This window comes from Marmota flaviventris, chromosome 1, assembly GCF_047511675.1.
Source record: "Marmota flaviventris isolate mMarFla1 chromosome 1, mMarFla1.hap1, whole genome shotgun sequence".
Lineage (NCBI taxonomy): Eukaryota > Metazoa > Chordata > Mammalia > Rodentia > Sciuridae > Marmota > Marmota flaviventris.
This window is the reverse complement of record NC_092498.1, coordinates 146,818,667-146,833,790: the sequence shown is the minus strand read 5'-3', so window position 1 is coordinate 146,833,790 and position 15,124 is coordinate 146,818,667. Positions and strand designations below refer to the sequence as shown.

General features: G+C 48.1%; 1 protein-coding gene across 3 annotated transcripts in view; it reads right to left on the bottom strand.

Moving 5' to 3' along the window:
• Bicdl1 (BICD family like cargo adaptor 1) overlaps positions 1 to 15,124 on the bottom strand; it is a 94,323-nt gene that overhangs the window by 11,729 nt on the left and 67,470 nt on the right. Inside the window, exons 3-7 of one of the 3 annotated variants that reach the window (XM_027923413.2) lie at positions 14,906 to 15,022; positions 11,987 to 12,133; positions 5,210 to 5,389; positions 4,399 to 4,617; positions 2,971 to 3,114 (exon numbers count right to left, since the gene is read on the bottom strand). In XM_027923413.2, coding sequence (XP_027779214.2) covers positions 2,971 to 3,114; positions 4,399 to 4,617; positions 5,210 to 5,389; positions 11,987 to 12,133; positions 14,906 to 15,022 — 807 coding nt within the window. The remainder of the gene's footprint in view (positions 1 to 2,970; positions 3,115 to 4,398; positions 4,618 to 5,209; positions 5,390 to 11,986; positions 12,134 to 14,905; positions 15,023 to 15,124) is intronic. The other 2 variants (XM_027923415.2, XM_071617074.1) reach the window with 2 other exon arrangements.

Below are 15,124 nucleotides of genomic sequence, written 5' to 3'. Positions count from 1 at the left end.
TTTTAGAGCTCCTGTTCAACTGTGTTAACACAAAAGCGCGGGGGGGGGGGGGGGGGGGGTAGAGACAAGAGAGCAGGAGACTGTGGCTAGAGCGCAGCCCCTCTGTTGGCCACGGGGCCCAGGACTCCCTGACCTGAGAATAGGAGCCAGCCACCTACAGGCAAGGGGCATCCTGTTTCCATGTCACTCTTCAGGAAGGTCATCACGTGCAGGAGGGCAGACAGACTGCAGCAAACGAATGCAGGTCTGAAACAGGGCAGGGGCCAGGACAGTGGAGTGGGAAGAGCGGAGAGCCTGAAGAGGAGGGGTCACCACCTCATTCTGGAGCTCCAGGACACGCTCTCCTGGGCTCAGCCTCCTTCTGGAGTCGCTGGCAGGCGTGAAGGACCCCAGTGAGGCTGCACTGAGCCTCCTACCCCTGGACTGAGCTGGAGGCTCCTGGAGGACTGGTTTTCACATTCTGCAGACTAATCTTAAAGACCCTCCTGCCTCCTGGCAGCTGCTCCACAGTCCCTCAAGTGAGGCGGGCTGGGGCGGGGAGCACGGAGGGGGGGTGCTTTGCCACTGATATCATAGGAGGAGTTGGGCAATCTTCAGGTCTGCCCAGGGATTCTGCCTCAGATGGATAACACTCAAATTAAACTTGAGTTTTGTTTTATTAAAAAATTTGGGTAAGTTTCTGAGGGGGTGGGGTACCACTGGCCACTCACCTACACCCACATCTGACTTGTAGTTCCCAGGAGGGAAGAGCACTCTTACACAGGAGAGCAGCAGGCTTGGAGGATAGTTGAGTCATCATATGAAGTCTGACCCTGGTCTAGGAGTTGTTGGCTAGAACCTTCGTCCCAGCCAACCCTGTCTGGGTGGGTCTGAAATACGGCAGGGGCCAGGAGAGTGGAATGGGAAAATGCTGAGAACCCCCAAAGGGCCCAGAGATGGCTCCGACTGCCCTTGTGACACTGAATAGTCTTGGACTGCAAGGGTCCTACACAGCCACTTTGTGCCCCTCAGAGTCGAGGCACACCAGTGGGCATGGCAGATGCCAAACTAACCCTGATGAGGAATGTCCTGCCCGCTGTGTTGGTCGCAGTTTCTAGGTCATTCTAGAACTCAATCTACACCTCAACTGCTGCTATTCTGGGATGTCAGCATGACTCCCATGGGACAGTTCTGGTGGATGTAGCATGGCAGAAAGGCTTTCTGCTTTGAGCATCTGGAAGAGATGACCTATAGGAAGAGAAGCCCAATCGATACCCACATGAGACGTGTGAGTCCAGACAGCTGCTGGGTGAGCTATGTGAAGAGGGTCCACGGGAATTGCCTAAACTGGTCATTAGCTGAACTCGTAAGCAGCCTCCTCAGTGGAGATGGCTTCCTAAATAGTTTTGCATCTGACTCTTGGTAATCTGCTCTTTGCTTGTATTTCTGAGTGAAATAATGTCCTCTGGTAAATTTCTAGTTTTTATAATCCTGATAAACAAACCCCCCCAAACCAGTTAATACCAAAGAGCTGATAAGCAAAAGCTTTTTAAAATAAATAAGCTGGGTGCAGTGTATGTGCCTATAGTCTCCAGTACTCAGCAGACTGAGGCAGGAGCGTCTTGAGCCCAGGTGTGCAAGGTCAGCCTGGGTGATACAGATAGATTCTATGTCAAAAATTTTTAAAATTAGCACTGGGGACACAGCTCAGTTGATAGGGTGCTTATCTTACATGCATAAGGCCCTGGGTTTAATCCCCAGTACCACACACACACACACAAAAATTAAAAACTTTTTAAAAAACATAATAAGATAGAATAAAATATCATTTTATTTAACACAAAGAACTCTCAGATCCTACTTTGTCTTGCATTTTATTGTTCCAGATTGGAAGATTTGTCCCTACATGTGAACTGCTCTCCCTTGCTCTGTAAGACTACCTGAGGATCTCGAGAGTTTAGGGAAGAAAATGTCTTTGGCTGTCCAGCTCACTCCCCAGGGTCTGGCCAGGAATAAACCTCAGCTTTAAATAGCATCTTCCTGTCTTTGTTCAGTTGGTAGAGTGCTTGCTTTGCAAACACAAGGCCCTGGGTTCAATCCCCAACACCACACACACACACAAAAAAATAAAATTGTAATGTAGTGATGGCAATGGGGGGGGTCTCCCACAATCTTTTAAGAGGATCACACTGGTAAGATTACTTAGATGACCCAAAAAGACAGTTTACTTCTATTCAGAAATTTTGAGTGTAAGAAAACTAAAGGGAGAGCTGGCCCCAATTCTATCCCACAGAAACTTCACGGAGAAGGAAGGGAGGAGGACCCTTTGGACCAGGAAAGAACAGGCTGAGTCAGGCAGGGTGTAAACCACTGTTTGCTGTGACCCCCCAGCAGCCAACCCAAAGAGGACAGAACTGGCACCCAAGCATGGTCAAACCAAGAGTCTCTATTTGTCTCATAGGACAGGCTTTAGAAGCTCTTCCTGGTTAGGATTGCTCCTAAGTCCTTTAAAACTTTTCAGATCAGACTATAAATGTCTTTCTCCATATTCACTCCATATTCACAGAGATTGGAGTCACAATCAAACAGGAAAGGAACAGCACAGGCAGCAGAAAATTCCCTCAAGCTGAAGACCAGGTTTGCGGTGGTGACGGCACTCACACAGAGGGCCCAGAGCCCCTTTCCTTACCAAGGGGCTACGGGGAACACGGCAAGGGGCCTGAAAGCAGGGCTTTCAGCTGCCAGCTGCACCCATCAGCCTGGCTCTGCAGACATGTCACTGGAGGAGTGGAGAACCGGCTGTCCTCAGTCCTACCAAGGGGACTGAGGGCTGAATGGGAGGACTGGTTTCCTCCGAGGACGCCCCGTTCACCTTAACTTCAGTCACAGTCTCCTGAGGATATGATGGAGGAGAGTCGATTCTCACACAGAAGTGGGGGAGCTGGGGGACCAGTGCATATTCCCCACACAGGCTGAGGGTGGGGTGCTCACCTGACTGTGGAGTTGCTGCAGCTCTTCTAGGCTCTGCCTCAGTTTACCCCTCTCCCCCTCCATGAGCTCCCTCAGGGCTCTCGAGTCCTCGCTGGTCTGCCTTATCTGTTCTTCTAAAGAGTCCTCATCAATTCTCCGGGAGCTCTGACAGCAGAAGCCAGCCAGAGATGGAAAAGGAGGGATGGACAATGGGGAGAGATGGAAAGAAGATGGAGGAGAGAGGAGATGGTGAGGGGAGGGAGAGAGGTAGTTAGGGAGAGAGACTCTCGAGTTCATTTCAAGACACAGTGAGACATCCATTTTCATTTCAGGCTTCAGGGAGAGGAAGCTGCGTATGTGAATGGTGCACTTGCTGACAGCTCCCACCTCCCACAGTGACCTGCACACTCACAGGGACACAGCCTGGCCGACACCCCCAGGCTCATCTGCCACCTTCCTCTTACTCCACCCAGTAGAGGCAGAAAGACGGCTATTCTGCAGGGGGTGAAGCCTGAGAAGAAAGTTCTAGAGCTGGGCTGGGAATGCAGTCAGGGGGATTTCAGGAAGCTGAGGCAAGGCCAGTCTGCACAGAATGCACGTGACATCCCCACAGGGAGCCACATCTGAAATTCTAAGAGGGCCCTGACATTGATCTGTCAGCTTTTTGTGCTTGCTTACACTTTTTTGTTTTTCTGGTACTGGGGATTTAACCCAGCAGTGCTTTACCACTGAGCCATATCCCCAGTGCTTTTTTTAAAAAAATTTGAGACAGAGTCTCACTAAATTGCCGAGGCTTGCCTTGAATTTGCAAGCCTCCCGTTCCAGCCTCCTAAATTGCTGGGATAACAGGTATGGTCATTGTGCCCAGCTTTTGTTTACATTCTTCTGGCAGAAGCATTGGGTCTTCTAAGCTTGCCTATCCTTAGCTCATCCCACCACCAGGACCAAAAGGCTAAGAAGAGCAACCTGATGTTTTTACCTGAATATTTCTTTCTTTCTTTTTGGTACTGAGGAATGAATCCAGGGGGTGCTCAACCACTGAGCACATCCCCAGCCCTATTTTTGTATTTTATTTAGTGACAGGGTCTCAGTGAGTTATTTAGGGCCTCGATAAGTTGCCAAGGCTGGCTTTGAACTCTTGATCCTCCTGCCTCAGCCTCCCAAACTGCTGGGATTACAGGCGTGTGCCACCGTGCCTGGCTTGATACTTATTTGTCTACTCAGTTTCCAAGGGAAATCCTCACACTTGAGTTAACTCTTTACCCTGGTGCCTGCAGGAAAACTAGGAGCCTCCATTCCCTTGCACTTGGCCCCCTCTGCCTGATCATAGGTACTCAGTGTTCTCAGACATAAATAAGGGGAAGGAATTCTGACATAGACTAGATAGACTTTGGTCCTGTGGTTGACATCACCTGCTGCATTAGGCCCACCCCTGCTCTCTCCTCTTACCGTGGGCTCCATGCCATCCACGATGCTCTGTATCAGCCTCTTGAGCTCATTGAGGGCAGTGCGCAAGCTGCCAGCTGGCACATCCTTGGCAGACGAGGTTTCTGAAGACTCGTCCATGGAGGAGTCCGTGGACACAGCCGAGTCAGCGCTGTCATTTCCTCGAAGGTGTGAGCACAGATAGCGAACCTGGCAGTAGGCCTCCCAGAGCTGCAGTCTTAGCTGTGTCACAAAGAAATATTCTTGACTATGGACTCCAGAGAATCCTCGCCATCTTTGTCTACTATCTGAACCCAAAGGACACCAGTTCTAGGAGAAAAGATTTTGGTTTTGTTTTCTAAAATCATCTGTACCAAGAAAAACTCATTTTAGGCCCACTATACCTACCCAGCCTGCCAACTCTCACCTGTCCTGCTCTCTTTTTTGCCACTTCTTTATTTTATAATCAGTCCTTAGTTGGAGTCAGGAAGTGACAGGGGAATGAGAGACTGTAGGAGGATGAAACACATGAAAAGCAGCCAACTGGATGGAGTAAGGTTGAACCTTAGTCAACAGCATTTCCTCAGAGTACGTGGCGAGACCAAACAGGTGTGTCTCTGCCTCTGACACTGTCCTCTGGAAACTCTGCTCAAGGCCTCGATGGACAGGTATGTGGGAACTAGAGGCCTGGGGACAGAATTCAGTTAGGGCCCACCTCATACTGCCCCAGCCTGCAGGCCTAGGGGCCCTCACCAAGCGACAGCAGAGTGTTGGGAGGACGATGGACCCGAGAACTTGGGACCACCTCGCATGCTGGCAACAGGGAAGTCAGCACCTGCTCTCTCTCCTGCTCCAGCTCCTCGGCCTCCATGCTCTGCTCGATCTCCGACAGGAGGGACGCGCTGGTGGCCGCAGAGCTCTGTAGACTCCTCTCCTCAGTGAGCTCCTCCACTTTCACCTGCAGCTGTCGGTAGGAGAGCCGCACCTCCTGCAGCTCCAGCTGGCTTTGGTGCAGCTTTCAAGGAGAGAGAGCAGAAGCTAGAAAGGCTCATCCCAACCAAACCAGCAGCAAGAAGTGTCTGAGCCTGCACACTTCTAGAACCAACCCACAGAAAAACACAGAGGTATGAGGAGTGGAGCAGACTGCACCGGGAGGCCACCAGCCAAACCCAGAGCTGGGAAACTCCCCAAGACAAAGAGCTCCATTTCCTCAATGAAGAAAAAAGAGGAAACTAGAAATTTCAGGCGGCAAATCAACCAAATGCAATGTATAAGCCTGTTTTAGTTTGTATCTTGGTTCAAACAAAAAATATAAAAAATTATCACATTTATAGGACAATTGGAAATTTGAACATTCATTGGATTTTTTATGATAAGGACATACTGTTAATATTTAAAGATATATAGTATTGGGGTTTTATGTGTGTGTGTACATATATTTTTTTTGATATTTATTTTATAGTTGGATATTTCACTCATTTTTTTTTTTACGTGGTGCTGAGGATCAAACCACATATATTTTTTCAGTGAAAAAAGTATCTTCAAAGTACAAAAATTATAATTTATAGTTTAAAGATCTTCATTGGCTTTATTCTTGATTCTAGGATCAGATAACACTTCACTCTGCAAAACAGAATAAGTGTTCCATTGAAGTATCTTTTATTTACAACTACACTTATTGAAATCCTGGGACTAATTTCCAAGCAATAAAAAAGGAGTGACATCATGAAGCGGGAGCAGCCCAGTTGGGGCTGCTGGCTGTCAGAGCCGGCGGTAGAACACACGAGCTTCAACACACTGCTCCTAGGCTGGGTCTGCGGAACCCTCCATAATGAAAGATTCAAACACACCTCCCAAGTAAGATGCCATTTTGGGGCTGGGGTTGTGGCTCAGTGGCAGAGCACTTGTTTAGCACGGGTGAGGCACTGGGTTCAATCCTTAGTACCACATTAAAATAAAAAAATACCAAATGTTGATGAAGGTGTGGAATAATAAGAACTGTCACTGCTGGTGGGAGTGGAAAACGTATACACACTTTGGAAAAGTGTTTGGTGGTCTTTATGATCCAGCAACTCCACTCTTGGTTGCGCACCCCCAAATATAAAATGAGGAGAAGAGACAGACACAGGATATCACAACAGTCATGACTTGGAGAATATCCAAATGCTAGTAAAAACAGAATGGATAAATTATGGTATGTTCATATGTTGGAAAACCATATACAATAAAAAGGAACAGGCTGCTACCACAGACCACAACATGGCTAAATTTTGTAGAAATGCTTGTGCAAAAGCCAGACATAAAAAGTACATAATGTAAAATTCTGTCATTAAAAAGCTTCCATTAGGGGGCTGGAGTGGTGGATCAATGGTAGAGTGCCTGCCTAGCATGTGTGAGGCACTGGGTTCGTTTCTCAATACCACACATAAATAAATAAAATAAAGGTCCATTGACAACTAAAAGATATTTTAAAAAAAGTTTCTATTAAAAACTTCACTGAGATAGATTGAACTTGAGCAAGAGGCTGGCTTTTGAGGAAGGGGCAGGGTATTGCTTGTGGGGAGCTGATAACATAAAAATTCAGGGGAAAAAAATTCTATCTTTTTTTTGTGGGGTGGTACCAGGGATTGAACTCAGGGGCACTCAATCACTGAGCCACATCCCAGCCCTATTTTGTATTTTATTTAGAGACAGGTTCTTGCTGAGGCTGGCTCTGAACTTGCAATCTTCCTATCTCAGCCTCCAGAGCTGCTGGGATTATAGTCATGTGCCACCACGCTAGCAATATTTTCTATCTTGACCCAGATGTGGGGAGGGGGTTATCAAACGTACATGTTTGTAAAAATTCACTTGACTATCTACTTAAGGATTTGTATACCTTACTATATGAATGATATGTTTTCATGAAAAAATTAAGGAGAATAAAGGTAGCTCGGACAGGAGCAGGGTGGGATTTGGAATAACATGTAGGTAGTGATGCCAAAAGCTTCACCCCATGGGAAAAAACAGTGTCTTCCTGTTTTCAGTGTCACACCTAACCATTTAAAAGAGGCCCTAGGGCAGAGGGCCAATCTGCCTCATTCCCGTATGAGGGATTGAGCCACAGGTGAGGAGAGGCTTTCCCAATACCACTGTGAGGTACAGCTGGACTCAAGACTCCCAGTCAGGGCTCTCACTTTCCACACACTTTCCTTGCTTGCCTCCAACAGATGAGCAGTTCCTTAAGTCTGTCTTAAGGATCTCTGAAGACAAAGTCCCATAGTTTCAGTTCTAACTAACACTTATGGGCAGAAATGTCTGTCACCTTAGCCTGTCTAACATTAGTCCTGCATCCTATACAGTAAGCTGTTTGCTCTTTCCTGGTCCTTTTCTTTCTTTTTGTTGCACTGGGGATTGAACTCAGGGCCTTGTGCATGCTAGGCAAGTGCTCTACCACTGAGCTACATCTTTAATCTTCTTTATTTTTTCGAGACAGGGTCTTGAAGGCCCAAGGTTGGCCTTGAACTTATGATACTCCTGCCTCCGTCTCCCAAGTAGCTGGATTTATAGGTGTGCCCCCTTGTGCCTGGATTTTCTTGTCCTTTCTGAAGACTGTAGAGGGTTAATAATTATGTAGAGATGTTACTTTTCAAGAGCTTTTCAAATAGCTTCCATTTTGCAAGCCAAATATTAGATATATATAGCCTCTGACATTTCCCATAGATTGTTTATTGATTTATAAAACAGTTCAGAGATTTTCCCGTAAGCCTACATTTTTTAGAGCTGACAAGGCCCCAGATATCAATGAACCCAAGCATCTCGCGTTCCTAACAATGAAACTGAGGCTCAGAGAAAGGAAGGGTCACCAGATGAAGGGAGGGACAGCCATGCAGGGTCCACAGCTTCTGGCAAGGCTCCTCCTTGCTCTCACCACCACTCCTCTGGCCCCTCCGCATTCTTCATGGAGTCCACCCAGGGTACCATGCTCTGGTGAAAGGTCACCCCTCCTGCACAGGAGGGACCACCCAGTCATCACTGCTAAGTGCTGCCCTCTTCCCTGTGCACTCCTCACACAGCAGACCCTAGCTGCAGAGTCCTCGCCAGTGTGCTAGTGGCCAGGCACAGGGACAGTGTTTTGTACTTGTCACATTCACAGATTCATGGACTGCACTTCCCCATACCTTAAAAGATGTTTTTCTGGGGACTGGGAGAAGAACTTCCCGGGGCCATCTTTGTTCCATTAAAAGGAGAAGGGGGCTGGGAGTGGTCTGCACACCTGTAATCCCAGTGATTTGGAAGGCTGAGACTGGAGGGTCCCAAGCTCAAGGCCAGCCTCAGCAACTCAGAAAGGCCCTAGGCAACTTAGGGAGACCTTGTCTCTAAATAAAAAAGGCCTTAGGGATGTGGCTCCACTGGGCTTTCCAGACTCTTGGCCAAGTCATCTTGTGGCTCCTCAGAGAGGCAGACTGGGGGGGGCACCAGCAGCAACTCAGAGCTCTGGCTCTCAAGGAGGGAGCAAACTCCCAGGCCTGTAGCTAGTACTTTAGATGCCCTGGGAGCCTCACCTTCACCCATTAGTGACAGGAAATGGTTGGTCAATAGAACCAGTGGCCTAAATGAGCCCCAACTAGAAGGGTTTGGAGCCTGGCTGCTCAGAGGAGGAAAAAGGAACTGGCAGGCCTGCTCTACCTGGTTCCCATGGACTAGCAATACCTGCTCACCATGGGGACTCCTCCAGCTCTGGTTCTGAAGAAATTCAGCAAGAAAACAATCAGGATTACTGGTGTGTGTGTGTGTGTGTGTGTAGGCATTCCTAGGAAGCATTTGGCACAGTTACAAACAGCATACTAAGCTGGCAAAATGCTTTACAATTATTTTCTAGACAACTCCATGTACATCTCAGCAGGAGAAGTTCTGCACAGACAAATGCGGTTCTTATGCACTGGACAAAATTAGTTCAATTACTCATGAACCCTCAAAGGTGCTTAATTAGTTATAACAGCAAAAGAACAAAAGATCAAGAAAGGTCTGGTTCTCTGGTCAGAGATTCATTCAACCAGCTGGGCAGATATGTGTAGAAAAGCCAAACCACACCAGGGAAGAGTCCATTAACTGTGAGAACTCTCTAAAATAATAAGTATCATCTTCTGTGCAATGAAGATGACACCAAGTATATTTCTAGGTATAAACAGGGATGACATTAAATGCTTTGTGTTTATACAAAGTTATGCTCACAATTCTCAAGTGAGCAGAAGTGGGGGCACTTTCCTCTCTGACTTCAGTGTGAGGTAACATGATGTACCTTAGGGCACATGGCCCCTGGTCACCTGCCTCCTAGGTCACCTGCAGTGATTGAGGGTGGATGCTCTGCTAGTGAAACCCACCATGCTGGGGTTAGACCCCATGCACATCTACGAAACAGGGCAGCTAAGTTGTCCTTAGAGGAACAATTCAGATTTTCTTTACTGGGTATTAAGAGCTTAGCAAAATGCTTGATATAAACTCGGTACTCAGTTGTATCAGGTCAGTAGCTTAAAAATCTGTTTTTGACAGCAGGACCCCTAATCCCATAGTGAAAGAGATCAAAAGGCGACTCCCCTGGTAGAGGCAGGCCCATTACCTTGCCTGCTCAGTGTTCTGCTCCCCCTTGACTGAGGGTTTAAGATCATGGGATTAAACGCATTCCAAGGCCACTGGCTCAAATCTGGCTTAGGACAACTTCATGTTACCCAAGTAAAATGGAATTTCTACTCCTTTGTCAGGGCAGGTCATTTCAGGAACAGACGGGACTCTGTGGAGGGTACTTGTAACTACTGCTGCAGCTTAGGAAGAGTTTTTCATAAACAGGAAAGATAAGAATTTAGCTGGAAATGTGGATCTTCCAAAGTGGGAACTGCCTGACTTGTCCTAGCTCTCACTCTACAGTCTAGTCAGAAGAGAGTGGACAGGCAGATGGTGAGGATGTGCCTGTGGTCTGACCTGTTATTCTTGCTGCTACAGGACACACAGCCCATTGTACCAGTAGTACCTGGGGGTCCATACTCGTCCTGGCCCTTTCACCCCATCTCCAGGTTCCCAGATACAGATTTGAAATAAGGACTTCTCTCTTATGAATTCATGCTAGACTAAAAGTCTCTCTAGGAAGGCACCATTTTTCTCTTTTTCTGTGCTTTTTTCCCTTTTCCTCTCCATGTTCCATCTCAATAGCCCTCAGCAGTGCTTAACGGGATAACAAATGATGGTCAAATGATATCTTTAGGGGCAGGTAAGCAAGAGGTCAACCAGGTAGAAGCGTTCTAGTCTCGATTCTACCAAGGATTTAGTATATAACTCTGGATGATTTGTTTTCTCTAAGCTTCAGCTTTACGACGCGCGTGAAGGCCTCTGTCCCTGCAGACAGGCAGTGTTCACTGCTACTATCACCATCAACCTTGAAAAATGAGACACTTCTTTCCATTTAGAAAACTGCCCTGAGGCTTTGGTTAGCACCATTTTTTAATTTTTTTTTTTTTTTAAGGGCTGAGAATGGAATCCAGGGCCTTGTGCTGCAGCCTCAGTTTCTACTCAATGTCTACTGGGTCCTACTACATGAAAAGTTACCAGCCAAAGATATAAAAACCCAGAGGATAAAAACTGCTGATTAACTGTCTCTCAAAGAGGCTCAGCATTCAGGTGGCAGCTGATAGATGATATTAGCGCAAGACATAGGCTTCCAAACAGCCTAACCGTGAGCCCAGTGGGAACTCCACGGCCTGGGCTTAGGGCAGGGATCCCTGAGGTGCTCAAGCATCACCTGGCCAGCTACCTCTGTGCAAACACTGCTGCAATCCAGTGTGCTTCCTGCCAGGCTCAAGGAGCCCCAAGGGCAGTGAGCACCCTCGTCTCCAGTCCCAGGCCAGCCCAGCAAAGCACCTTGGTAGCATATGTACACCCTGCCTCTGGAGAGGCTAGGAATAAATGCACTTTTGTTTTGGGGGTTGTTTCTTGTCAAAGTTTTATTTTGTTTTGTTTGGGGTTGTTTCTTGACAAGCTTGGGGATTCATCTGAGACCTGGTAGTAGTTCCCAAATAAGGACAAATATGGCTATGGAACCATTTTCTTTAGGAAGGTTAAAAAAAAAAAGACTCATTAGACTCACAAATGGGTCAGGCTGTGCCTTTCCTGCAACTGGCAGAAACAGAATTATGTCTTGCTGTGTTTGGTGGGCAGCTTCTTGGTTTCTGTTCTGTGCCAGCCAACTAAATCCCCCACTAGAAAGGCAGCTGCAGAGAGCCCCGTGGGCTGAGGACAGACAGCCCTGTGGGCTGAGGACAGATAGCCACAGGCTTCCTCTGAAATCTAGCAGTTTTCACAGACGCAGAGAGGCCAGAATGACACTCCCAGTGTTCCAGCCATGTTAATAGCCCAGAAAGAACTGCATGAAACTGTCCAGGGGCCAGTGGCTCAGAACACATGGGAAAGATGACCTACGGTGCACTTCTCTGGCCATGGGCTAGTTAGTGAGTGTCCCGGGGAATTACAACAGGTCCTCAGTGAAACCTGTGTCACTTGCTCCCACCAACCCCTTTTTTTCTGACTAACTGCTCCTACTATCTGGCCCTGGTCCCCCAAAGACAACCTCTCTGCCCAGTACCTGCAGGTCTTTGTCATGGCCCTGCCTCTCCAGGATCAGCACCCGGTCCTGTAGCTCCTCCACAGTCCCTTGTAGCAGGTCATTTTCCTCTAAGGTGGCACTGAGACGATGCTCCAGCTCTCGTTTCCGATCTGACAGCATCTTGATCTGAAAAGGTGAAAAGCCAGAGGGGTGGTGTGGAGTTACACCTGGCACGTAAGAAGAGGGACTAGCCCCAGTGACAAAGGCACGTGTCTCTCAGTGCTGTGCCCTAGGACTCAGTGGGCCACCACCTCAGAGAGAAGAGTGATGAAATCCTGGGTTGAAGAGAAAGCCCCTCCCCTCTAGAAAACCTCTGGTGAGGGTGGGAGTCAGCCGTGAGGGCTGGAATGTGGGCTGCCAGGCAGAGGAAGGGATGGTTAGTGCTCTGGAAATTCCAGAGATAAGACAGAAAAGGCCCGGCCTCAGAGGTGGTGGGGAGAGCCTGATCTTCTGAACTATTCTTCCCTCTCAAGACACGAGCATGAGAGAATGCCCAGGTCAGCTTTTGAAGCCACTGTGTGGTCACAACTGCTGGCTCTCTTCTATCCTCATCCCACAGTTGGCTCCTTGGGCACTAGAAGTCACAGCTCAGACCTGGGGTGCTGAGTTAACAGAGGAAAGAGCAGGTGCAGAAGGCAAAGTGATGCCTACATCAGCCCGTGCCCAGAAAGGACAGGAGAGGGACTGTGGGTAACTGATTACTCAGAGCACCTTTTACCTGACCGAGTAATTTGTAAATAGAAGCAAACTCTCCTTTTGTGAAAAAGGCTGACTTAATTCACCCACTGAGTACCCAGTCTCCTACAAGCATGTTCTTGTAGAAAGGTATGTCTACCTCCTCAATGTCAAGGAGAAAGCAGAGGAAAGAGATGTCTAGTCCTCTCTGGCCTCTAGGTCTGCAGGAAGAAAAGCTAAGCCAATGCTCCCAAGGCCAGCAATACCTCACCAGAACACCACTCTGCTCAGGGGCTCCGGAAAGCCCTCTCATCTTCTCAAGCAGTACTGGCTTTGGGGGAACTTTTGGGGTCCTGCAGGTCTCTGACCCCTCAGCTCCTCCCATTTATTAGCTCCCTGTTAGGCTGGTTTCGTATTCAGCTGCACATCTGTAATACTCCTTACGTGGTCTGGAGAATCATGCTTTTAAGGCTCTTACTTGGGCAAGTTCTGGGGACCAGCCTCAGGACCTTTTCAGGTTGAGACTTTGAAATGGCTTCGGATCTTGAGAACCCTTTCCCCACTGCTTCTTAGCTGTTCTCACTCTCTGCACTAGAGTTCTGCTCACAGGGCCACCAATCAATCAGAGGATTCTGTCCTGGGGAAAGGAGGTATGTGGCCTTTGTCCAGAGAGATCAGATGGCAGGTAACAAAGAAATACTGTCTCTCAAGTGTGCACCTGGGTAAAAGACCAAAAGGAGCAAGCCTCTTTCATGAATGGAACCACTATTCCTGACAGTGGAACATAGTGACCAGTATGAAGGGAATTCTCCCTCTAGCTCATTTTCATTTAAATACCCTCTGACCTTCAAGTTCTCCTTCCCATGGATCATCTTTGTTTCCCAAGTTTCCCTCAGTGGAGTGGTGGAGTAACGAGGTAACGTGATTCTGGTATACAACAGACTCTTAGAAGTGCAGAGTTACATGAAGTAATACATTTGAAATGAACAATTTCACAGCGTGTCTTCCAGTGGTAGTGTCACTGGATGAAGTAAGGAACTGGCACTATGCTGCCAACTCCCTCACTCCACCCTACACACCCTGAAACACATGACCAAATCTGGCAATAAACATTCCTGGGAATGACCCTGTTCCTGAGGGTTTAGAAAAAGTGAATGAGTGAGTAGGGGAAAGAGGAAGACGGGCAACTGGAAGGAGCCAGAGCCCAGCCAGGGCAACTGAATGGCAAATCATGCACACGCACAGTCACAGACAGGCATGCCAAACCCCACCGGTACAAACTCTACTTACTTCAAGAACCTGCTGCTCAATACCAGTAGGAAAGCCAAGGGAAAGGAGGAAGGAAGGGGATGGGAGGCAGAAGAAAAGAGAAGATATTGACAGGCTTTAGGAAAAACATCCTCAGGTCATTTATGAAGCAGAGAAGGAGCCGATGAGGTTTCTCAGGCCCCACAATGGCTGATTCCTTGGCCCCAGTGGAGGGTGCTCGTTCTGTCTGGCTCTAGACTATCCCCCAAAGTCTGACTTAGCCAAAGGGGATCAGGGGTCCTTGGAACAGACTGGGTAGAAGCCTCCCCTGGGCAAGTCCCTGCTCCGGCTGAAGTGACCCTCATCCTCTCCTTACCCCTGGGCTGGATGATCACAGTACTGCTCCTGTAGTGTGGCTTTCTTCTCCCGTGACCCACTCAGGGTCACAGACCCTGGCCATCATGCCTGGCCTCTCTTGTGCTTTCAGTGACATTATTGTGTCCTGGGACCATACAAAGTGCTTTCTATGTACTCAACTAGCAAATCTTCCCAAAAGTCCTGACACAGAAACTTCTATTATTTTCACTTTACAGACAGGAATAATAGCAGACCCTACTAAGGTGGACTGAACTGGACTTAGGAGGAGTGGAGAAAGGGAGGATGCCCTCCCCAGCTTTTATGTGGAGCTGGCAAGGGTATTTTTGGAGGGATTGACACACTCAGTAATATGTAGGTCACCCATGGTTTCAACACCCTCAGCAACTCTCAGCACCTTTATTCTTCCAGACAACAGAGGAGCAAGCATCAAGTGCTCCTCAGTTTCTCAGAGAAACGTCTCTCTTCAGAGACTGTTAGTCCCTTTTCTAGAGAGCAGGCTTTTGTTTCCCAGCTCAGACGCTCCTTATCCAAAGACTCTGGTGCAGAGCTTCCAAGAGAAAAGCGCTTCCCTCCATGCGCGGCTGCCAGCAGGCTCACCTCGGCCTGCAGGCTCTCCAGCCGGATGATGTGCTGGTTGGTTGACGAGTTTTTCTCTCGAAAGTCTTCTCTGAGGGCGTGGACCTGCATGGAGAGTTGCCGCTCAACTTCTGATGCCTGCAACAGAGGAGACCTTCAGAGCCGATTCGGAGGTGGGGAGGAAGTCTGCCAGCATGCCTGCCTTTCATTTCTCAAGCATCTCTTTGCACTTTCCATTCC